The sequence below is a fragment of the Crocodylus siamensis genome, chromosome 10, assembly GCF_052110815.1.
Source record: "Crocodylus siamensis isolate JL-2025a chromosome 10, ASM5211081v1, whole genome shotgun sequence".
Taxonomy (NCBI): Eukaryota; Metazoa; Chordata; order Crocodylia; family Crocodylidae; genus Crocodylus; species Crocodylus siamensis.
Window position 1 is genome coordinate 63,790,222 of NC_143404.1, and position 25,039 is coordinate 63,815,260.

At 41.1% G+C, this 25,039-nt stretch overlaps 2 protein-coding genes across 3 annotated transcripts in view; one reads left to right on the forward strand and one right to left on the reverse strand.

Annotated features, from left to right (window-relative positions):
• The window catches only part of RTF2 (replication termination factor 2), a 54,091-nt gene that overhangs the window by 13,906 nt on the left and 15,146 nt on the right, over positions 1-25,039 (forward strand). The window lies entirely within an intron of this gene.
• On the reverse strand, positions 1,130-16,160 carry LOC149856720 (putative beta-1,3-galactosyl-O-glycosyl-glycoprotein beta-1,6-N-acetylglucosaminyltransferase 7). Of its 2 annotated transcripts, XM_090020413.1 has the most exons (5): positions 15,805-16,160; positions 12,759-12,882; positions 10,290-11,305; positions 8,431-8,526; positions 1,130-7,084 (listed from the first exon to the last, which is right to left on the reverse strand). In XM_090020413.1, exons 3-5 carry the CDS (start codon positions 11,254-11,256, stop codon positions 6,858-6,860), a joined length of 1,290 nt encoding a protein of 429 aa, XP_089876539.1. In that variant the 5' UTR covers positions 11,257-11,305; positions 12,759-12,882; positions 15,805-16,160; the 3' UTR covers positions 1,130-6,857. The 2 variants fall into 2 exon arrangements, with proteins under 2 accessions (XP_089876539.1, XP_089876538.1); XM_090020412.1 differs by lacking the exon at positions 12,759-12,882.

Sequence of the window (25,039 nt, forward strand, 5' to 3'; positions counted from 1 at the left end):
AATAGTCAGTCCATTTCTAGGCCAGAATTTCCCATGTGCTATTTTAATGCAGTTGAGTGCTGACCTGCACAAAGTTGCAAGTACCTTGGTGTAATCTGGGAGCTGCTAGCTGACTTTACTCTTGGGTATACTCTGAGCAGTGTAGGTATATTGATCCACAGAGTGCACATCTTGAAGTTGTGTAGCCATTCTGTTCCCTAATAATCTGAAATCCACGATTGTTCATTCAGGTTAAATTGTTGTGTGCCTCTTTAAGTGTGAGCCTAGGGACCAACCTGTAGATGTTGCTAACTTATAAACATCAAGGGCTTCCCAACAATGTCTCTAGTGATAAAATTCATAACATCCATTATAAAGAGAAAGCATCCACATAGAGCAGTGGTGTTCAATCTTTTTTTCATTTGTGGACCCTTAAATATTGAATGGAGGTGTTAACCCATTTGAATAAGTGATTGATTATGATCAATCATTTGAATTGATCATAGTCATCTTTTGCAGATTCTTTAGACATAGTTTGCAGACCCCCAGAGGGCTGCAGGCCACAGGATGAAAACCAGTCACATGGAGAATATGATTAATCAGTAGCTCCAAACCTGCTATCCATGTTTGTTATGTTACGTTTCACATAACCCCTAGGAACATTCACAGAGCTGATCAGGTCTTGCTAGATCCTCAGATGTGCTTAAAAGGAAGAGGTAACCCCCACTCACCCACCTGGCTTTTCATTCTGTCTTTTCATTCCTCAGCCTTCTCCAAGTAAAAGCAACCACCTGTTACAAAATGAAGAAACTGTGATCCAACCCCAGAATTGCTGTATCCTGCCAAAATCCCAAATATACTCCTGAAAAATACTGTGCCAATCCAAAGATAAAGGAAAAAAACAGTGAAACGTGCCATTGCTCTTAAATACTAATGCTAGACACTGGCACCAAAGTACCCTTTCCCAGTTGCTGTGATTCTTGGGTAAATTGCAGTAGGAGCCAGGGTAAAGAAGAAAAGGAACTTTTGTGGTAGAAAAAAACCTGATACAGGAAAGATGCACAGTGTTTCTGTAATCCTGTCCCCCTGCCCCCTCCTGTGAAGAAGGCAAAAGTCCCCATTGTTTTGAAACCCCAGGATTTCTATTAAAGTCAAGAATCATGGCGTGTGCACGCCTCTCAAGAAGGTGGTCCATTACATGATTTGAGAATTTTGGAACCAATTGTAACAGTTTTATTTTGCTACTAAGATGGGCAGAAACTATCGTCGCTGGTTTCTTTCAGTGAAGAAACTATGCTGCTTCCTAGCATAAGAGAGGTTTTTGGAAGTGGTTTAGACTTCAGACAGTAGTTGCTTTTAAAACTGCTCTTTGACTCTTCAGATCTCCATCTTACTCTTACTTAGCAGTCAAATTGTATGTTCTCTTAGAAAAGTGAAACCTGTGAGAGGGATAGATGAATACATGTGATGCAAGAAGTCAAACATAAGTCTGTAATGTTTAAAACATTGTTTATTGTCATCTAACCTAAAACCTTTTTAATTGTTTGGCCGAAATATGACTATCTGGGAAGAATATTTTAGAAAATAGTTAAGAACTTATTTTTAGGGGATTTGGGAAGGAGATTTTGATGGATTAAGGCTTTAGGAAGGTCTTTTTTACAGAACCGTAGTCACTGCATGGCCATTTTTTGTTTTTTAAATTGGCCCCCAAGTCATTTTTTAAACACGCATTCAGTCTTGATCATACAGCACAATATCTAAATTCTCTTGAAGATTAGATGGCAATGTAAATCACAATGTAACGCCTCCATTTCTGTCAACACGTTCTATTTACTTTGGTAGTATCCAGTGAACCAATCAGAACGTCATCTTGTTAGTCAGTGCTTAAGTAAATCCTCTGTCCAGCATAGATAAGAACTTTTTTTACTATTTTTCTTTATTCTTTTGCCAGGATTTTTGACCAAAAACAAAGTGAATTTACACCAGCTGAATCTTTACAAGCTTTCATGAAGCTGTGCGGTTTTGCAGCAGCTGTACTTTTCACTGCTCCTATATAATAAGGTGGATTACTCTTTCTGAGGGTAGCGAGAAAAATGAGCAACAAATCTTAGAGGAGGAAATGGCTCTGAAAGTATAAACCAGTGGTTCTCAATTTTTGGATGCATAGCTCCTCTCCCTAACTTTTGTGAGTTGAATGGCGTGCAATTTCAAAAACTAATTTACATATTGCAGTGCTTGGCTCCTTGCATTGGAGCTGGGCAATGGAGGCAGTGATGGAGGATTGGCCAGGTAGGGACAAGCCTGAGCTTATCTCTCCACACCTCTCTTATCTTGCCATACCTAGAGGATGATAATCACTAGTAAAATATCTGTTTTAAGGCTTGAAGCTATTTTAATCTGTTTTTGGAAAATGATTAATACCAAGTTAGGCAAGATTCTTTGGGTAGATGTGATTTCTCTTATTAGACCAACTGAACAGGTGAAAAAAAAAAAGGGGGGGTGGGTTTTGCAAGCTTCCAGTTGTAGTCACCCTTCTTTAGGCATAGGAAGTCTCTGCTGTTCTCAGACTCCCAGGAATGAAAGAAGCTGAAAGTGTGAGAGGATGTTGGTGAGACGGTAACGTAATGCCGAGTCGGCATTGTTCCGTCTAAACAAAGTTTTGCAACTGAGTCTTTAGGGGGGGTGTTTTTTTGTTTTTGTTTTTGTTGCGTCTTTGTTATAGGAATGGACTCCTGTATTAATTGGACTCCAAACCATTAACTTTTTTGACTTTAACAATGATAGTGCTGACTTTTATTTCCTTTATAGACAGCCACTACAAAGAACGAACGGGAAAGTATAATATGAATATGGTAACTTGAGTCCCTGAACAATTATGGTACAACATTCTCTATGATCCTGAATAGGCTGTAGATGAGGAAGATTGCCGTGAGTTAGTTGTGGTAAGCCAGCCTTGAAGCAAGAGTTCATTTACAGTGTCATTAGCAATGCTATCAGATGATTAAGAGTCTAACTACTGAATTGAAAAACGGGGTTTCCATAGGCCTTACAAAAAAGCAACTTGGGGAAGGGGGAGCAGAGAAGGATTTGTTGACTCAAAAAGATTATCTCCAATCACCAGGCAGGACTTTAGCCTCCCTGGGTGGAGGCCAGGAAAGCAGCCGTGATACAGTTGAGGCTGCATTGTTCAAGCGTTTCTTCAGGAGAAAAAACAGCCTGGAGAGGCCACAGGCTGTGAGATGCCTGTATACGGATAATATTCTGGGCCGAGACATACCACCAAGAGTTATCATATATTCATTGGAAAGCATGTAAGAATCAATATTGGGTGATGTATATGATCCATAATGATTTGGAACCTTCAGGTTTGTGGGGTTTTTTTCATTATTGGTTTTTCCCCAAAACCCTATTCTAGGTTCCGGTTTTATCCTTGCAAGGTACAACAGGCTCCCAAAATTTATCTTAAGCACCTCCTAAGCAGAGAGAAATTGAAGTATGATAAAAAAATTAAAAAGTAGGGTCATGTATGCCATCTTTTGTATTTCTTTAAAATTTTATTTGAAAAAGTCAGTTTTTGCAGACTTTAATACACAGTTGGCATAGTACCTTCACTACTGGACTTGTGCCGTGTTTAACTTGGAAAAGCAGCTATTGTATATGTGCAACAACTTTTGTTTCCACAGCAACCCGACAAGCAGCATTCATCCCTAGAGTAAGTGCATCTACAGTACATTACACAGCATAGCGTTTCCTTATACAAGGGCACATTGACATTGCAGACTCTGAACTCTATTTAGTGAACAGTTTCAGAAGTCAGTAAACACGGACTGATACAACTGGTCTAACTGTCTTGGATGATCTGCTGGTTAAAATAACATGTTTACTGATATTCTGTAAATATATATAACATATACGTACACATATATTCTGTTAACGCTCTTCTAAGCTCTCATAATAATAAATGGCTTGTTTTAAATTATTGTTGGGGAGAAAAAACAGTTAAAATACTGTTTGTTTTACTTTAACAGAGTTGTGGTAATTCAGAGTAAGGACTGAAACCTTTTTCTTAAACTATCCTGTTGCCTCTGCATATTAATTGGGACCGTTATGCCTCTTCTTGCTGGGTTTTTTTTTCCATATAACATTTTGTACTAAAACTCTTTAAAAGTAGGATCACCTTCAACTATGGGTTTTTAGGTTTGTCAGATTTTAACTTAAACCTTGATATTATTTTTTTTAACATGAGATATTTAATGTATACAGGAAAGCAAGAGATTGTAATAAAATATTCTTCTGTTTTAATCTGGGCCACATTCTGTGTCCCATTCTTGCATTAAATAGCATCTTATGAATAAAGATGTCAGAATCATGGTATTCACTTTTAACTAAGGCATCATGAGACCCTGAGAGTCGGTCAAATAACAACTAAAAGTGAGGGGTTTTTTTTATAGAAATCATGTAGAGCAGGTAAACACGCCAATGTTTTTATAAACAATTAGGTGGCATTAAGGAAGAAGGTCCATGGCTAATTTTGCTATGACTAATACACATAAAATAATCCCTGGTTTCAATAGTAGCTTTCAGATGATCTCTTATGAGTACAGAGAGAAACCCTTTTCACATTTTTCCCCCTTATTTAAAACAATAAACAAATAAATAAATAAATAAAAGCATTTGCTTGTTTATCATGCAGCTCAAACCTGTCAGCAATAAAGAAAACTCAGGCTGTGGTATGGTTAGAAAGTTGCCTCCTGTTTTTTGATACCGTGGAGTTATGGGGGGACATGGGTTGAACTTCTACTTTTTTCATTAAATAGTGAAACAGATGTTCAGTGCTTAGGTTAGAACTCGTTTCAACTAAACTGTGCCATCTAGAAACTGTACACCAGTGTACAAAATGTTAATTGATTAGGTTTTGATAAACTTGTGGTTAAAATTCAGATGTGAGCTTTTTCCAGCTCCACCAGTGTCTCTGAAAGTTACTTAGCTTCTGTCTTCCCTTTGCCCCCAAAGAAATAAAAAGGAGGGGAGGGGGGCAGAATAATAATACTTTACAAGAATATTGAGGCTTCATTTGTAAATTGCTCTGAAACTTTTGAATAAAAATGTCTGTAGGAGTGAACCAAATATAGCAATGTGTATTTCATTAGGTCCCTTAGGAGTTCACTGAAAACAAATTTGCAAATGTATTTTGATTCACTAGAACAAGGTTCCAAAGCAATTTTTTAAAAAAGAAACACTGCTTACAGGGAGGCTAACAACTTGATTTAAAAAAAAAAACAACCCATTAAAAATACAAGTTTATCCTAGCATTCAATCGTCAGCAGCTTAGCCTGAATTTGTGTGCATGTGTGTCTGTTGATGAGAGAACCTCCAAGCTTTGTGAGAGACAGAGAGAGAGAACAAAATGAGCCTCCAAATTGTGGTTGGGGGTTTTTTTTAATGTTTATATGTATATGAAGGAAGGGAGTAAGCTTGGGGGTTTTCGTAGAAAGATGGACAAAAACATTTATTTTTAAAGCTTGGAGGTTTTCTCATCAACAACATAGTCTAAACAGAATTTTACAAAACAATAATCAAAGTAAAAAGAGTGGAGCGGAGGGTCTTTCCTATCTCTTCCTGGTGTTGGTTTATAAGAGCCTCTCAATCCAGGAAGAGTGGGGTAGGCCTGAGAACAATACCAAATACATTTCTGCCCCACACTCCTCCACTCCATTCAGCAGCACGCCATTGAAGTAAGGCCTCGTAGGAAAGGCTAAGAGAAAAAGTCCACTGTTCAGAACATGGGGAGTGGAGACCAACTCATGTCCACAACTGCGTTGAATCTGGTCTGCCTCTGTGCTCCGGTTTGTGCCGGGGGGAGTGGGGTGTCATTTTTCCAACCACAGGCATTGTTTCTTTTGGTCCCCAGAGAGGTTTAAAGGTGGTGTCCATTTGCTGGATGCTGCTAGATCTTCTATAATGTTTGTAGTTTTATGCAGAGATGTCCAAGGGAAGCCAACTACCAGCATATACATTCATGCATCTGCTCTGCAAGATGAAAAATTGGGGCCACTTCCCCAGGTGTTTACCATACCTCCTGTTCTTACCTACATTTCCGTGTCCCTAAGAAAGGGTGCCCTTTTCACTCCAAATACAAATAGTGGGCATCCTTGTTACCGCTTCTGACAAGTATCCTTTAGTGAAAAGTGCATGTCTAAGTTTTCACCAGAAGAGTGCATGAGTGTTGTCTCATGCACTGCATGGTGATAGGCAGTGCAAGTGGTCGTCAACAAAACAGTGACATTATCTACATACAAAGTGCTGGTAAATAAAAATTTAAAAAGTAAGCTGGAAAACTAATATTCTGCTATTATTTCATTGTTAATAATTTAGGTGTTACATGCAAGTCTAGTAAGCTTAAAAATATCTCAGTAATTTTTGTCAACTTGCATTGCCACTTTTACAATGTAGTGTAAACTGCTCCCTTTATTCAAAATAACTTGGTTTACTAGACTTAGACAGTAGACACCACTTTTAATTAAACTTTGAATAATTAATATTCTGTCTTTTTCTTCAGTCTGTTTTTTCTTTTTGCACGTGTCACTCTTCCATCCCTTCCAAAGCATCTGTTAACGTATTTGATAACCTTCTTTCTTAGATGCAGTCTTTTTTTTTTTTTTTTAAATGATGCTGATTGTTTTCTATTCAATAATCAAGGGTTTTTCAATTTAATTAGGAAGCTTCTTGCAGTTTTATTGCCAGAGGTTGTAGTAAGCGAACAACAGAATGGGTCTGTATGTTCTCTAACTCTGATGTACATGATGAAGTCTGTGTTTTAAAAATATCTCAGTAGTTTTTTGCCATTCTTTGTCCCTCAATTCAGATACTGGATGGATTCAGTTGTTCAGCTTCATGTTAAAATAATTTGTTTCCTGAAAACGCCAGTGTGCTTCTATTGGGACTTCAGCTTGCTGCAGTACTTTAAGCCTGTATCGCCTCTCCAGGCAGTCCATAACAAGGGGGTACTTTCCAGGCTCAAACTTGTTGGCAAATAAATGAGGTGATTCAATGATCCATTGTAAATCCCCCAGTCCATAAATACAAATATTTCTGATGTAATGTCCTGCAAAAATGAATAATGCATATTGAGAAGAGGGAATAATGGATTGGAGCTATTTGTTTTCAGGTACTTAGTGGGCTTGTCTGCACTGTTGGACAAGGCTAGGGAGCACCCTCATGAAAATTCACCCTGCCTGCTCTCTCTTGGTGACTGCTTCATGGTGAAAAAATATCATTGACCACTGCTAGAATGATGCTAGGCGCACCTAATGCCTTTCATGAGCATAGCCAAGTGTGAGAGAATGGGAGTGGCTCTGGGCATGTGCCAGGAAGCGGCTATGTACAGTGTTCACAGTGTGAACAAATTAGTGGGTCTGTTCCTATGGCAACGTTTTCTAGTGCTGTCCTGTACAGTGTAGACAGGGCAGTACTGACAAACGTGACAGATCCATCTGTGCGCAAGTACTTGAAACAGAGATAAAGACTAACACTGCTTTTTTTTGTAAACGTGAGCGCTGCACTCTGAGAACAGATTTTAGGGGGAGAAATGTGCACGGACCTCACTGGGGCATGCTGCCTCATGTTGTGCACATGGCCTGTTAGTGATCTGATCTCCTGTCTGCAGTGTGACCATTCATTTTTCTTGTTTTAGTCTGTGCCCAAGTTCTTCATGCTTCATTTATGGCAATTACAGATCTAATGAAAGTCAGTGCTTACATGCTCAACCAAGGTCAAACTGCCATTTAGACAGCACAGTGTTGCTATATTTTTGCTTATAATAATGGGCCAGATGTGTTAACTTCAGGAGCATATATGTGTTCTCTTGCTTCACATATGCATTTGTCAAAAAGATGTTGAGCAAACCCTGTTCTTTTTATTTGAAGGCTGGATCTGCTATGGTTAGTGTTCTGGATAAAGTCCATTTAATAAATGGGAAATGGGAATGGATGCAAGTAGGCAAAACCTGGTAAACATCAAGCTAGAGTTTCCAAACTTGAAAGCTTGGAATGTAAAATGTTAGGAAATCTGTCATTAATTTATAAAACTGGCTAATTTATAAAAGATCATCCTCACTGATGAATAAAAAAAATGCTTGCTTGTGTGTGTATATTAGTATGTATACATATATGCACATATTTATACACACTGATATTACACATGCACACACGTACACTCAAATAGTTTCTGCAGCATTCTGCCAAGTTGAAAGATATTTGGATTTGATATAGGAGAGTAATGTAGTAGGAGAGCTTATCTATTTTATTTGTTACATTCACAATAAAATATGCATAACTCCTGAGGCGCATTTCATGGATAATTATGAAATGTATGTTGTATTCTACAAGAAAAGTTACAGCAAGTACATCAGTCTGAATGTAAAACTAGGTCCTCCTGGAATAATTGCATTACCTTTGCAGCCATTATGATTAACTCCTTCTTGATCTTTCCATTTAATAGCTCGTATATTTCCTTCCCAGGCTGCATTTGGTGTGGCACCTGGAGAATCTGGGGGGAGGAAAAATAATCGCGGCTGAAGAGGGCTTTTATTCTGTATACCCCTTGGGAATGACTTTTCATATCTCTGAAGATACCCTTATAAAGTATTGTCTTGTTAATTGTTTATTTACATGCAGTTTGATAACTGGCAGCTTGAAATTAATATCTCTTGATTTTTCTTGATTTATTACTTTGTTAGAAGAAGAAATGTATACGTTACACCAAAAGAGGTGTAAACTAGGTGACTACGGCATTGATGCCTACACAGTCAGATACGTGACAAATTGGCTAGATCGGGCTCGTCCAACATACAGCCCGCAGGCTGCCATGCAGCCCTCATAGTCATTTTCTTAGGCCCGAGGTGCTGCAACAGGAAACAAAAGTAAACACTGTACTTTCATTTTGGGGGAGGGGGAGTGATGTGATACCGCTTCCTGTGAGGTCTTTGAATATGGCTTGCCAGCCCACTGGGTGATAAGTTTATGATCCGGCCCCACATTCAAAAAGGTTGGACACCTCTGGGCTAGATGGTTGCACCCAAAGAGTGGTGGTGGATGGGTCGTTTTTGACCTGGAGGGACGTGGGCAGTGGAATCCCCCAGGGCTCGGTCCTGGGGCCTGTGCTATTCAACATCTTTATCAGCGATCTGGATGTTGGTGTGGAAAGCGCGCTGTCCAAATTCGCTGACGACACCAAGATGTGGGGTGAGGTGGGCTCGCTGGAGGGGAGGGCAGAATACAGCTAGATCTAGACAGGTTACAGAGGTGGGAGGATGAGAATGGGATGGAATTCAACACAGACGAGTACTGCATGTGGGGAGCAGGAACCAGCAACACACCTATAGGCTGGGGAACACCCGTCTTGTCAAAACAGTGGCAGAAATTGTTGACTCCAAGATGAACACGCGCTACCAATGCAAGAAAATGGTCAGTAAGGCTAACCGCACCTTATCGTGCATCTACAGATGCATCACAGGCAGGTCCAGGGAGGTGATCCTTCCTCTCTATGCAGCGTTGGTTAGGCTGCAGTTGGAGTACTGCATCCAGTTCTGGGTGCTGCACTTCAAGAGGGATGTAGCTAGCATTGAGAGGGTCCAGAGGAGGGCCACTCTCATGGTCAAGGGGCAGCAGGGCAGACCCTACAAAGAGAGGCTAAAGGGTCTGAACCTATTCAGGCTCCACAAGAGAAGGCTGAGAAGGGATCTGGTGGTGGTTTACAAACTCACCAAGAGGGACCAGTGGGAGTTGGGTGAGGCTCTGTTCCCCCGGGCACCACCAGGGGTTACTAGGAATAACGGCCACAAATGGTTAGAGAGAAAGTTCAAGCTGAACATTAGGAGACATTACTTTACAGTTAGGGCTGCCAAGCTCTGGAATGGGCTCCCAAGGGAAGTGGTGCTCTCTCCTACCTTGGGGGTCTTCAAGAGGAGGCTGGACAGATACTTGGCTGGGGTGTTATGACCCCAGCACTCGTTCCTGCCCAGGGCAGGGGATCGAACCTAATGATCTGTTTAGGTCCCTTCTGACCCTAAGCACTATGAAACTGTTGGGTATAGGGAGAAAACATTCTTAATAGCAGTATGTTTTGAAACCAGTGGCTAGTGGTCTACCCTACCCTTTGGAAGTAGACGATACATTTCTGGTTTCTGTCTCCAAACAACATGTAGGTCATAGCATCATATGAGTAATGCAAGTTTAGGAAAATAACTTCTGTAGCTAGTTTAACAGCGTCAAACCAGAGGTTATTCATAGTATAAATAATGGTCATCTTACCAGTTAAACGATTCAGTGTGACCCAGTAGTGTTCGTCTGGACTGTATGTGTCCCTTGACCATTCAAGCAAATCTTTTGCTCGTACATCAGTCAGTGTAAACTCTACAAACTCTCGAGTAAGTATGTAGTAAGCACTCCCAAAATATATGGTTAAATTATGAGGGGGGTTATTTTTCACATTCTTAGTTGGATACACATAGGATGTTCCAGAATGGACGTATTCTTTGTAACTAACATGCGTCCTGTATTTTATATGAGGTGGTTGGATCACCCCAGGAGTTATATTTTTACCGTTCCATTTGCTTTTGATATATTGTATAATTTCTTTGTTTGTTTTGATAGGATAATCCTGGCCACATAGATTAATAACATAATTCCACTGACTGTTGAGTTTAATCAGGTCCTTCATACAATTGATGTCTGCTTGTAGCCTTGAAAATCCTGCATAAACAACACTTTCTCTTTTTGATGAGAGAAATATGTTTTCAAAGCAGTTGACTATGGTTTGCACAGCAGCTTTGTAATCCTTGGATGTTTTTTCATCAATGTGAATGCAGTAAACATTTTGAGGCACATAAATGGCTCGTAGTAGTTTTACAAACATTTCTAACTCCTTGTGAATTGTGATGATGTATGCCAAAGGGAAGTTTTTTTCTTCTTCAGACAGTGGTTTTGTTATGAAATGCAAATTCTTCAGGACAGCAGAGCAGTTGCATGGAGTCTGTATACAATAAAGCATTTCGGGTCGATGAATACTCTGACACAAATTCCCAATCTGAGGTGCTGCGCTTTTCCCCTCAAACAGAGCTGAACAAAGTTCATCTGGATAAATGCCACATTCTTCCGCGTCTGGCTTTTCACCTGATTCTTTAGGAAATGTGTTCTTTACATAGATGAAAGTGAGGATAAAAATAGACACACCAAGGCATACTAAAAATCCTGATTTTGCTGCATCAAGCTGGTTCATTTTTGTTCTGCAGCCACTTTCTTTTGATCATAGTTTACTGTTCACTTATCTGAAAGGGAGAAGAGAAAGCAGGGTTGGGTTTGTTTTTTTTTGGTTTTTTAATTGATTTAATCTGATTAAATGAAAGTGATGCATGCGCAGATGCCGAGATCCTTTTTGTAGTGCCAAATAGTAGTACTACAATTTCTCCCCAAAACAGGGAACGGAGAGGCAATAAAGTTTGCATAAGAAGAATGGTACCTGTAATTCCTCGGTCCCTGTATACTCGCAGTTACCAATGACAAAGAATTGAGAAGAGCTGCTGTTTCTAGGGTTACCAGGTTTCCAGTTCCAAAAAAGAGGATACCTGTTGCACAGAGGAGGGGGAGGACCCAAAAGGGTCCTGGTTTTCCCGGAGAGATGGTAACCCTAGCTATTTCGGACTCTTGCTTTCCAGTTATTAGTTATGTTATTTCTATATTTTAATTTATTATGTGGTTTTGGTCAAGAGACAAATAGCTGCTCACAACTATTTAACATCTGGGCATCTCTTCAATTCCTGTGTTGCTCCTTTAATTGGAGCAGGCAGTACATGCTGGTAATGTTTTGGCAACAGTAAAGCTGCACAGCTCTCTGACCAGCTATTTAGCAACAGCAAAGATGATAAAATAAATAGCAGTAGAAGACCAAATTCTGATCCACAAATGTATATAGTTTTTTCCGTAACATTAAGTGACCCGGAGTTCTGGTTTGTTTGTTTACTCCACGATCTATATAGATCAGTTTTCTAATACCGAATCCTAACAGCCAAATAACTGCATTTTCTTGTTTTGAGAATCTTTGAATCCTTCCTGTAATACAGTAAATTACTGGTGTTATAGTAGTACATTTTAATGCTCGTAGAGCAAGCAGCTAGCTAATTCATTTTGGCTCTCCTGTCTGCTACAGCTGCTAATTGAAGCCTTTGTTTTTGAAGTATTTGGTGAAGTAGTACATAAACCTTCCTGAAGAATTTAAAAAAAAAAAAAAAATCAGTCAAATTGACAATATGATGATTAGGACTCCTGAATGTTTTGCTTTGTGATTGTAGGAGTGTTTGAGGGGTTGGTTTCTTTGCTTTTCCCTGCTTTTATTCAAGCTAAATGCTTGTAGAAAAAAAATGTTGATATTTCAAGTGCAACTTTATCATATTTTGTGTCTGTTAACCTCACTTAATATGGGTATATCTTAGCGTCTCGTAAGCTAAATTGGTACATTTGATAGTTGGATTTGTTGCTAAAGTGTTACGAGTCTTTGCTTTCGTTTAACTTAGTTTCGTTCAATAAAAGACACTCCTTCTACCCCTCCTCCCCCAGCTTCTAAAACAAAGGACGATAATGGAACTTAAGTAAAACAGGAACACAAGACTTTAAGTACTGAAATCTGAGAATTTGTGACGAGGCTAGATTTTTTTATAATGATTAAAACTTAAAATTTTAGGAGAGAAGACTTTCAATAAAGAATGTATTTAGCTTAGTCCTTACTGGTTTGCGCAGGATTTCGTACTGGAAGAATGCCTTTTTCCTCTTCTGCTTATTAATCCATTCTTTGGAAGATTTTGCTTCAATTTTGTATCCATTTCCCTGTTGTGCTTGATCTGTACATATTCTTCAGTACACATCAAATGCATAGGCCAAAGAAAAAACATTAGGACATCCAGTCCCAGAAGAATATATATATTTGTTTAGTGGCTCATAAGGGATATGGCTTACTGCATAAACACACTTGTGCAAGCTTGGTTCTAAGTGAGCCCTTCGTTTGTTTAAGCTGAAAAATTCAGCACTCCCATCAGCATCAAATTTTTGATGTTGTGGAGAAAACAGTTAGAGAAGAATGCCTTTTGCAAGGCAGATGCAAGGTTTTTCAGAGGAATAATCAAATACGCCAGCACTGCTGCCGACGGACTAACAGAGCCAAGAAAAGATTAGCATAATGGACTTTATGTACCCGTAGTGGAGGTTAGTGGGAGGAGAGTTTGTTACAGTAGTGTAGCACTGACTTTGTCTTAGAGCCAGAAAACCTGCTTATAATGAATGAATAATTAAAGGTAGAATAGGGAAGTCACTCTAATTTAGTGAATAGGATGAGGATCTCTAGAGCACATTTTGAGGTTCACCACGCTAAGCCTAAGCATTATATTGAAGGACAAGAAATATGCAGTTATTGGGTTTTCTGAAATATTTAAATAGCATGTAAATCATTGGTGAACTGTTACATTGTATTAGCGTCAGTTCTGACATAGGAAGTACAGTATCTCATTAAGGATAGATTTAAAAAATGGGAGTTACCAAGGAATTGGCTTATAATGTGTTACTTATATGTGATAGGTGAGAAGAAAAGATTCCTTCCCCAAAGTCAAAATATTTCTAGGGATTTTTTGAGCCTCTTAAGAGAACATGTAATAACTGGGGGGTGGGGGGAGAGAGAGAGAGAGAGAGACCAATTGTTAACCCTTTCCCTTCCCACCCCATAAATCCTAAAAAACTGGCTTTCACTTGTTTCATAATGTTAATTATCTGGTTAAATTATTTGTACATTTTTGGGAAGTGCTCGTTTGAGGCTTATATAGCCTGTCTTACGGTATATAAGCTGGCGGATGTACAAAGATATGTGCTAAGTAGTATACAAAGTAAAAACATTCCCTAATCAACCATTTCAGATCTCACAAGACAGGATGCTATGACTATGACGAACTGGATTGGGGCAGGAGATAAGAGAAGTGTCTGCTGACAGTCTGTTAAATGGATTTTAATTGATAGCATTCACTTGAAGGAAGTGACAGCATTTTTAAAATGTTAGGGCTGAAACTAATAGTTTTCATCTTAATGTGATTTTTTTTTTCTTGTACCAGTTAATTACCTTTTTATAAAGATGTCTTAAATTCTCTTTAATTGGAGCATGTAATTGGCAAGTTGGGCATGACATTAGAAATCCCCTTCTTTCTTCTTCATGCTTAAGTGATCAGGGTTTGGGCATGGACCTACAAGAAGGTGATGCAATGCCAAGACTATTGGGTGAAAACAGACCCTTCACAGATGATATTCTTACCATAGAGCTGAAATACCAGCCATAGTTTGGTCTGTGTTCCTTGCATGGAGTGTAGGTCTTTGGATCAATGTTGGCATATCATCAGCGGGCATATATCATGGCCAGTTCTTTGAAATGTAAAACATTTAAGTCTCTTTCTCCCTCCACTTGAAACTAAGCTGAACTCTCAAAGGATCAAGCCAATTTTCAGGGACTGAAGTATAGATTTAAATCCTGAGTTTCAGGCACTCAATTGTGACAGTGTTGATGAATGTTATATTTCCAGGATGAGCATGTAGAGATAGCCTTAATAATGGTAGAGGGGGAAAATTACTGGATTAGACAAACTCTTCAATTTTAGTTTGAGAAAGTAAGCTTAAAAGACAGGTGGGGCCCATAGTAGAATATTTATAGACACGTGCCAACATACTAGTAATTTCAGTCCATCAAGATCCTGTTGCATAAAATACATGCATGCAGTATATTTAATTTTTTTTTAAAGCAAACTGAATAGTTTTTGTGATGAATTTTTACTTTTTTGGGTCCCTCTCGGTCCTCCAAATTCTGGGCTATGTCACTGCACACCTAAATTAGCTACTTCATGTGTTGTTTGGAGGGGTTTAATCCTTTTAAAGTTTAATTAAACATTTGGCTGTACTTCTGTAATTTCTTGAGTTGAATTGCTTTAGAAAATTGAATGTCTCTAATTTTAGTGTCATGAAAGGGTTAAGGAACACTGACACTTCCAGGACTCTTTTATATCTTATCTGCCTGATGAGCTGTTTTATAAATCGAGTAGTGATGTTATATAGGGGATAAGTCACTTTTGAAGTAAAAAGTAAAAGTTTAAGTTCTTCAAAATAAAGTAATAGAAGGAAATACCATTTCATATATATTCTTATAATTATTCCTAAATTACCTTGAAACTGCTTCTGTTACAACTTTATATATAGCCAATTAGGTAAGTAAATGACAATTTTGCCAGATTGGGCCTTTAAATTTAATATTTCCATAAAGTTCTTTTGACTTCAAAAGATGAATAGGGGATTAATATTGACTAGAAACATCAAATGGGTTTATGAGGGGTAATATTTCAGCTGCTTTCTCTAGTTATTTTCTTCCTTGCACAAAATGCTTGTACTTGTAGCAGTTTAGTGAAGATGTTATGGCAGTAGTGTTTTGGCAATAGATATAAAGCCCTGGGTTACAGAGTTAAAAGAAATTAAGCGATTCACAACAAATTGTAGCTTGCATTTACACAGATGAGGCTTTTTATATTATAAGAAAAAAAAAGCATTTAGCATTTTAACAATCTTTCTTCACACACGCATCTAATTCAAAGTTGTTTTTAGTCTAAATGTTATCTAAAAATAAAAGCCTCTAATTTTCAATAGTGAAATGCCTTGGTCAGAATCAAAGCATTTGTTTTAGAGCTTTTAAAGATGTTTTTAAAAGCATTTTCTATAAAAATAAATTCTTAAAATTCAGCTTATTTAAACTCACCTTGCAGAAGAGGAGCCAGATGTTAGCAGCAGAATTTTATAAATGTATGAAGTCCCATTGCCCTTCAGGTGAAAATCAGATTAAGTTCTTCTTTCTGTTGCTTATGTGGAGACCTCACATTGGATTAAATAGGTTAAATATTAACAGAATTTTTTTGTTAGGGTTTAGTTTAGCATTTCATAGTGCTTAATAGTTTATTCTGCAGTGGCCCCCAAGCACTCAGAACAGGCAGTCTCTTTTTATGTAATGACAACAGAAAGCTTGATCTTCTCCAAATTTTTGTTGACTGTTCTGACACAGCCTTTAAAGGCAGTGAAACTAGTCTTTGAAATCTGTAGAGACTGCATTGCTGCTGCTTAAAGATAGTATTGCTATGACTGTAACCTCTAGTTGCTAACAGAGCAGAGTGAATGATGTGGAGGGGAAAAAAAACAAAACCCTTGCTTAACTCCTTAGCTGCTGAAACTTTCCAGAGTATGCAACCAAGTAAAAATAATGTAGGGATTTTTTTGGCTACCTTTTAGCTGCTTGAAGTTAAATAAATAAATGAAAGAGGTGGCACATCTTCCTTCCAGTCTGATGTGTATTTAAACAGTTTTTAAATAAGCAAAAAGATTATCCTTTTTTTAATGTCTAAAAGCAAACAGATTAACCTAGTAGGCGTGAGCAGCTTTGGTGTATGAAAAGTACCCTGCATGAGTCACAATTGATGTATTTGTGTGTCTGTGGCCTAAAATAGTATGTATGGTAGTTTCATAGCTGACTTTTTTTGTCACTTGGATTGAATTAAAGCCTGTTGGTCAGAAATAATAAGTACAGAGGAGGCCTGGAAGTATATTAAGTAGAACTGCACTGATGCATCGGTCCATATCGTATCGGCACCAGTAAAAGGAAAATTGATGTTCTTGGCAATTAGATTTTTGTGGCTGATGTCACTGGTAATTTTGCTGATTTTTTTTAAATACTGTGTGCATGTGCTCAGCTACAGCATGTATGCTGCCAGGAATGCAGCCTGGGAGCTTGGAGAGCAGCATCCAGCCAGAAAGACTGTTGTGGGGTGGGGAGGAAGGGATGTGGGGGGACAGATAGAGGCCACCATGGTGAGGGAGAGAGTGGGGGTGGGGCTGGGGCAGGCACTGCCCAGGAGGAGCGGAGCCATAGGCAGTTCATGCAGGAGGCACAGCAGGGTGGGGAGGGAGGTGGCACCCCACCACTGTGTGCACCCTTGGCGCAGGCACAGGGGGCACTTGCCCCCTGGATCTGTGCTCTGGGTGAGGGCAGGCTGTGCGCTCTTGGCTGCGGCTCAGTCCGAGCTGGTAAGTACCATGGGCGGACCCCTGCCAGCCCCCCTCAACCCTCCCCCCAGGCCCCCCCCCCCATGGCTGTCCCGCCCACTCCAGCTCCCAGTTTTTTAAAAAAAGTGCTGGTGACTCACAAGGTGCTGCCAGGTGGGGGGCAATACCCACTGCCCCATGCTATGTGGGGGGCTCTGCATGAGCTCCCCCACGAGTGCCCCCCCGGGCCAGCTCCGGCCCTTTAGGAAAAAAAAACAAACCAAGAAAAGCCCCAGGACTCACCACTTCTCGTGTGGACTCGTAGTACAGGGCAATGTGGGGAAGTGGGGATCACCCCCCTCCTGGCAGCACCTGGTGATCTGGGGGGTTTTTTTTCCCCAAAGAGCCGGGACCTGTGGCAGCCATTGCTGGGCTGGGAGAGCGGGCAGGGGAGCACCCGCATCTTCGAATCAGATTCGGCTGAATCAAATCGGGACAGTGATTCGAATCACCGAATTGAATCACTGTCCTCCAAATTGGCTGAATCCGAATCGAATACTAGCCGCTTTGCACAGGCCTACTCCCCACTCTTACGTGTGCACCTAGGCCAAGGGTTAGTGAAGAGCTAGTTAGGGAACTTGTGGAGGGACGGGATGTATTTAAACCAGCTGGTCCAGACTATCTCCACCCTAGAGTACTGAGGGAATTGGCTGAGGTCATTGGAGGACCCCTGGCATGGCTGTACGAGCACTCATGGTGCTCTGATGTGGTGTCAGAGGACTGGAAGAGGGCCAGTGTGGTTCCCATCTTCAAAAAGGGGAGGAAGGAGGACCTGGGAAACTATAGGCCAGTTAGTTTTACCTTGATCCTGGGTAAGCTTTTTGTGAGAATTATTCTGGCACATGTCCACAAGGGGCCAGCAGGGGAGATTATGCTTAGGGGCAACCAACACAGGTTCATTAGAGGCAGGTCCTGTTAGACCAACCTGGTGGCCTTCTGCGACCAGGTCACCAAATCCTTAGATGCAGGGCTAGCAGTGGACATAGTCTTCTTGGATTTTCAGAAGGCCTTTGACACTGTCTCTTACCCCATTGTCATTAAGAAACTGGAGGGCTGTGGTGTCGACACCCACACAGTCAAATGGGTTGCCAACTGGCTGGAGGGCCGCACCCAGAGGGTGGTGGTGGATGGGTTGTTTTCAACCTGGAGGGATGTGGGCAGTGGGGTCCTCGAGGGCTCGGTCCTCGGGCCCGCACTGTTCAACATCTCCAGCAGCGACTTGGACAAGGGGGTAAAAAGCACCCTGTTCAAATTTGCAGATGACACTAAGATGTGGGGAGAAGTAGGCACACTTGAAGGGAAGAATAGGCTGCAATCGGACCTGGACAGGTTACAGGGGTGGGCGGATGAGAACAGGATGGGTTTCAACACTGACAAGTGCAAGGTGCTGCACCTGGGGAGGAAGAACCAGTGGCATACCTACAGGCTGGGGAACTCTGTTCTCATCAGTACAGAGGCAGAAAAGGATCTTGGAGTCATCATTGATGCCAAGATGAACATGGGCCGGCAGTGTGGGGATGCGGTTAGGAAGGCCAACCACACCTTGTTGTGCATCCACAGATGCATCTCAGGCAGGTCCAAGGCGGTGATCCTCCCCCTCTATGCGGCATTAGTCAGGCTGCAGCTGAAGTACTGCATCCAGTTCTGGGCGCCGCACTTCAAGAGGGATGTTGACAACATGGAGAGGGTGCAGAGGAGGGCCACTCGCATGATCAGGGGACAGCAGGGCAGACCCTATGAGGGGAGGCTACGGGACCTGAACCTGTTCCTCCCCACAAGAGAAGGCTGAGGGGGATCTAGTGGCCATTTACAAACTAGTCAGGGGGGATCAGCAGGCACTGGGGGAGTCCCTGTTCCCCCGAGCACTAACAGGAGTGACTAGAAATAATGGTCACAAGCTGGCAGAGGGTAGATTCAGGCTAGATATCAGGAGGCGCTACTTCACGGTCAGGGCAGGTAGGATCTGGAACCAACTTCCAAGCGAAGTGGTGCAGGCTCCTACCCTGGGGGTGTTTAAGAGGAGGCTAGATGAACATCTTGCTGGGGTCATTTGACCCCAGTACTCTTTCCTGCCATGACAGGGGGTCAGACTTGATGATCTGCTCAGGTCCCTTCCAACCCTACGAACTATGAAACTATGTCCCAGCCCACTCCCTTCCTTGCCATAGGGGCGATTTGCCCCCCAACCCCCAACGGACTTATCAGCCAGACACTGCTCTCCAATGCATATCAGCAATCGGATTAGGGGGTCAGACTAGATGATCTGCTCAGGTCCCTTCCGACCCTACAAACTATGAAACTAGTATCGGCTGATGTGGACCATCGGTATCAGCCCAAAAAATCTTTATCAGTGCACCCCTAATAAAGAACTGCTGCAGGCGCTCCAAGCACGAATTTCCTTTTGACTTAAAAGTTCTGTATACAGACGTGGTTCCAGCATCTGTCCCATAATTAAATTATGTTAGTGTCCTCTATGCTATTACTCTTGACTGAAAGTATAAATTTGCTAATTAATAGCTGAAAGTGCAGTTCTTCTCTTTCCTAATTACCATCATCCTTTCACCCTAACCCTTGCTCTCTGCCCTCCCACTATTTGGAAAATTAATTTCTCTGCTCCTGGCTTATGTTGTTCCTAATGAAGTGACCTTTGAAATATCATTTGTACTTGGTGTTCCTCATGTTTCTTTTTAGATGGTAATCATTCATCTTTCTAGACGTTCAGATAATACAGTAGTTTGTAATTGGCTGGCACAGGAACAGTATTTGGTCTCTAGTCTAAGGCAGTAGTCAGTTCTAACTACTTTTATTTAGAGAGGGGCTGGCAAGGGAGCACCAATACTAGGTCTGCTGTGGATTGCCTGGAAGAGAATTCTGGTCCTCTTTATGATTTTAAAGAAATATTCATACTTTGAAGGGGTGAAATAATGGTTTTTATGGCTTTGAGGTTAGATTTTCAAGTTAGCTTTAAAAAGTACTGATTAAAGCACACCAGAATGTAGGTACATAAAGCTAAATCTCTTAATCGACATCAAAGGTATAAAATAGTAAATGTCAGTTTGTATTACTGTAGTAATACTGTAGTACCATAGAGCCCCAATCATGGACATAAACACATCAAGCTAAGTGCTGTATAAACACAGGACAAAAAAAATGAAAATAAAGAAAGAGCAGACAGTGTCACAGAAAGCTAACAGTAAAAGTAGTTTTAGCACAAATTCTGATTTTGTTACAAAGCCTGAACTTAAAGGAAGCAGGAAGAGGAGATTTTTAGAATAAGGAGAATTAATGCTTTTTAGATTCAAGTTGCATTGACACCGGAAGGGCCTCACTATTTCTTCAGGTAAAACCATCTGTGCTGCTGTTAAACTAATATAATTTAAATCTCAGAGAGTTTTCACTTTTCTCAAATCTGCTGCTCTTGTTTATTTAAGTTTTGGTACCTACTGACATCAGGATTTCTGTTTAAATAGACTAGCGTATGTTTTATACCATTAAAAACAATCATCTGAACCCTGGTGGTGGTAGGCCTTCAGGATATATTTTTGTAAGTTACTTATTTGTGGAAAAAAAAAGCAAAGATCAGGTAGAATTATTATGAAGGCTTCTGGAGCTTAAACAGTTTAAACAATTGTTTTAATATAAACATCTGAAACGAACAACTTCACAAATACTGAATTCAATAAAAAATTGGCAGAGCATTTGCACAGGAACAACACACGTGCTTCATTCTAAGACTTGCTTTCATTTGCTATCAGTGCCATACCTTTCTCTGGTTACAGCTGCAGTCATGTGAACAGAGTCGCTGTGCTGCTTTTTGTCCCTTGGGAACTTCAAATTTTCTTGGATTAGTGATGTCTTCACTGTTACAAAGAGGAGGAGGAAGCAAAAGCAGCCATCAAGTGCATTCAATTTTGTACAGACTTCCAGTTCCTGATAGAGCAGTTACAGGAAGCCAAACCCTCTGTTGACTTGCTCACTCATGAAACAGGAAGAAAGCTGGAGGAAGTGGCAGCTTGATCGTTCAGAAGTCTTCCTGTTTTTTATCTTGGCCTTTCCCAGTTTACTACGTCAGCTGTTAAGATGAATTTTTTTTTTTTTTTTTTTACTCATCAGCTAAAAGCCTTAAGGATATGGTTTCAGTGATGGTGACGACTTTTCTAAATGGTAGTTCAGCCTTCCTGCAAAGAACCAACTTCCAAGCGAAGTGGTGCAGGCTCCTGCCTTGGGGGTCTTTAAGAGGAGGCTGGATGAACACCTTGCTGGGGTTGTTTGATCCCAGTACACTTTCCTGCCATGGCAGGGGGTTGGACTCGATGATCTGTTCAAGTCCCTTCCAACCCTACTAACTATGAAACTATGAAACAAACTGCTGATGGTGCCACGTCTTTTCTTTGCATTTTTTTTTCTTTTCATGATGTGCTATTTGAAGTACTGCCCCTCAAACGATGCTCATTTTACAATACCTTGGAAGGGTTTGGTCACTCAAACATAACCAGAGCTCTGTCTCTATCAGATTTTTCTCATTGTGCCAGTCAGCCAATTCAGCATGTGTAACTGCAAAGCTAAAAGCCCATGTGGTAATTAAAAGGTTCAGAAAAGATATTGGAGGACTGTTTGTAAAGATACTTCTCAATAATTTGATGTCACGGAAGACGAGGGTCAGAGTTGTGGTGCCTGACGCCTGGGTTGTAGTAATTTCTGGGCAGGAAATTACTGTATTTTTGCTTTAGAGGCATCAACAACAAATTGCTTCTATTTTCTGTGGGGCAGTGATGTTTGCTTAGTTGCTATCTGATATGACCCTTGCAGAGTGCTTTAGCTAAAGAGTAAAATTCTCTGTACTACCAAAAGGGAAGATTACTTAATTTAGCTTTAAAGGTGCTTTCATCATTTCTCATTTTTTAGAAAACGTGTACAAAATGATAGGCAACATGCACAGTTAAAAATCTGTTCTGAGGATTCACTTAAATATGACTTTGAAATTACAGCGAAGAAAACTCTAAATCATCTACATTTATTAGTAAATTCACTTTACTAAAAAGTTCCATCAAATGCTTACATTAAATGTATCAGATAAAGTACCAAAACTGGAGGATAGGCATCTGAGCTGTTTTATCCTGTGCAAGCCCATTGATTAATATCACCTTTGTTATCATTTTATATCCTTATAAAGATGGTTTCACAGTACTGTGTTCAGGAAAAAACTCTGACAAGTAAAATTTTATACTTGATTTCCAGTTATACAAAAGAGATGCTGCTTTCAAGTGTTGTTCCATTTGTAATACAAATTCTAGAAAAGGTGTTGTTGATCAATCCTAGTTTAAAGATTCACAATTACTGGGAAGACACTTAGTTTATTATTTTGTTACTTAAACTGGTTTGTGGGACAGAGCTGCACTGCTACCCAGAGCGTCCACAGGTGGCAGATAGTGGAATGACCTTCAGGAAAGGTTAGCAGCAAATAAGCAGTGGGAACTCTGACAAATAAGCAGTCATGGACCAAGCAGTGGCAGCACCACTAGGCTGTGGTGAAAACAGCAGGTGGCAATGGTTTCCCTCCTGAAAAGCCACTTACATCCTTTGACAGTACTGGGACATGGCAAGAACAGGTCGCCTCTATAAATAACCCTGCCCAGCCATAGGTCTACAAGTCCTCAGTGGTGGAGCTGGTACCGAGAAGATGGCTGCAAAGTTGGATGAAGGCTGCAGCGGAACAAGATTACCAGCTGTCCTGGCCTCCTTGCCACTGGATCAGTGTCTTGTTCTTCCAGAAGCCATGTGGAAGCTCATGTGCAGCAGCTTCTCCATTGTAAAAGAAGTCATGCACAGGTGTCTTTTATGAAAACACCTTTTCCAGCACATTCCTCAAGCCCTTTGGCAGCCAGCTAATGGCAATAGGAGTAGGATTGTGAGGTCCAGAAGCTCCTAGTCATGAACTGGCACAAAGGTGGCAATTACAAGGAGGTCGTCTAGCACTTGGATGACACAGGAGTGTGATTTGGTAGCTGAACTGTGACTGAGCAGCCCTCTTCAGGATCTGCTGTACTCATCCCATATGTGGAAGGGGCTAGAAAAGGTGCCCTAAAAATAGCCTAATGTAGTATTTTGTATTTCTTCCTGACTAGATAACTATGTCCAGTGGGATTACCTTTACCGTGGTCGATAATATCATCAGTGGCACACCATCATTTTTGGGACCTGGAACGTCAGGACCCTGATGGACAACCATAATAGTGAATGTCCAGAGTGCTGCACTGCTGTCATGGCTGGAGAACTTGGGTGACACAGCATCAGTGTAGTTGCACTGAGCAAGATGTGGTAAGCAGGAGATTGTCAGCTCCAAGAACATGAAGGCAGCTATACCTTCTTCTGGAAGGGTAAACAGGAAGGAGAACACCAACTTCACAGAGTTGGTTTTGCCATTAAGAATGATCTCATAAACCAACTTGCTAATGAGTTCCCTATTAAAATTAACGAGAACCTTATGACTCTCCATTTTAAACTGGCAGAGAACCAATATGCCACTGTCATCAGCATGTATGCCCTGACTCTTGACACTGCCGATGAAATGAAGGAAGAAGTCTACACCAACCTTGACAAAGTTCTTTCCGATGCTCTGGAGGAAGACAGACTTATTCTTCTTGGTGATTTCAGTGCCAGAGTCAGAAGGGGCTCTAACCTTTGGAATGGAACCATCGGCAAGGAAGGAGTAGCAAAGGTCAACTCCAGTGGCATCCTCTTCTTGACCAAATGCATGAAACATGGACTTCTCATCACTAACATCCTGTTCCACCAGAAAAAGGGGCACAAGATATCTTGGCAACACCCACGATCTAAGAATTGGCACCTGATTGCCAAGTGCCTGTGAAGAGACGCTTGGATTCGCTACCAAGAAACATCAAGACTAGTTTGAGAACAACCGGGAGATCCAAGAGTTGATCGATAACAAGTGCAAGGCCTTTTATGAATTGCAAAATGACATTAACTTGAAGCATAAGAAATTGAATCTTCAACCAGTCAAGGAAGAGGTCCAAAAGAGGACCTGCAATATGAAGAGCAAATGGTGGGAAGATGAGGCTAAGGAGATTCAACATCTCGCTGACATCCACAGTATTCATGTTTTCTTCAGTGCCACCAAAGCCATCTCTGACCGAGCACTCAGGAACCCCAATACCCTTGAGTCATAAGGATGGAGGAGACCTGATCACGGGAAGGGCAGCCATCAGTGCCCATTGGAAGGAGCATTTTGAAGACTACCTCAGTCAAGACTCTGCTGTTGATGAGAGTGTTCTCAGCTCTCAGCTCTGTTCTACAACACCTGCTCAGAGATGATCTTGGAATCTGTGCAACCCTTGACAAAGTGAGAAAAGTCATCAAACAGCTGAACAAGGCATCTGAAGCAGATGGAATCCCCGCTAAAATCTTCAAATGGAGGAGAGGAGCTCACATCACAGCTTCTCCCCACATCTTAGTGTCATCTGCAGATTTGAACAGGGTGCTTTTTACCCCCTCATCCAAGTCGCTGATGGAGATGTTGAACAGAGTGGGCCTGAGGACCGCACCTTGAAGGGACCCCACTGCCCTCATCCCTTGGTCAAAAATGACCCATCTACCACCACTCTCTGGGTGCAGCCCTCCAGCCAATTAGTGACCCATCTGACTGTGTAGGTGGCAATGCCATAGTCCCCTAGTTTTTTTAATGAGAATGGGGTGAGAGACGGTGTCAAAGGCCTTCCTAAAGTTCAGAAGACTATGTCCACCGCAACGCCTGCGTCCAAGGATTTGGTGACCTGGTCGTAGAAGACCACCAGATGGTCTGACAGGACCTGCCTCTAATGAACCCATGTTGGTTGCCGCTAAGAATAATCTCGCCTGCTGGCCCCTCGTGGACATGTGCTAAA

Bases quoted from the DNA above. Each gene is read 5' to 3' on its own strand.
- LOC149856720 (XM_090020412.1), bottom strand. From the start codon at position 11,256: ATGAACCAGCTTGATGCAGCAAAATCAGGATTTTTAGTATGCCTTGGT. The intron at 8,527-10,289 runs GTAAGATGACCA...TCCTCCCCCCAG, and splicing joins CACACTGAATCGTTTAACTG to ATTCTCCAGGTGCCACACCA. The intron at 7,085-8,430 runs GTAATGCAATTA...TCATTTTTGCAG, and splicing joins TAATCATAATGGCTGCAAAG to GACATTACATCAGAAATATT.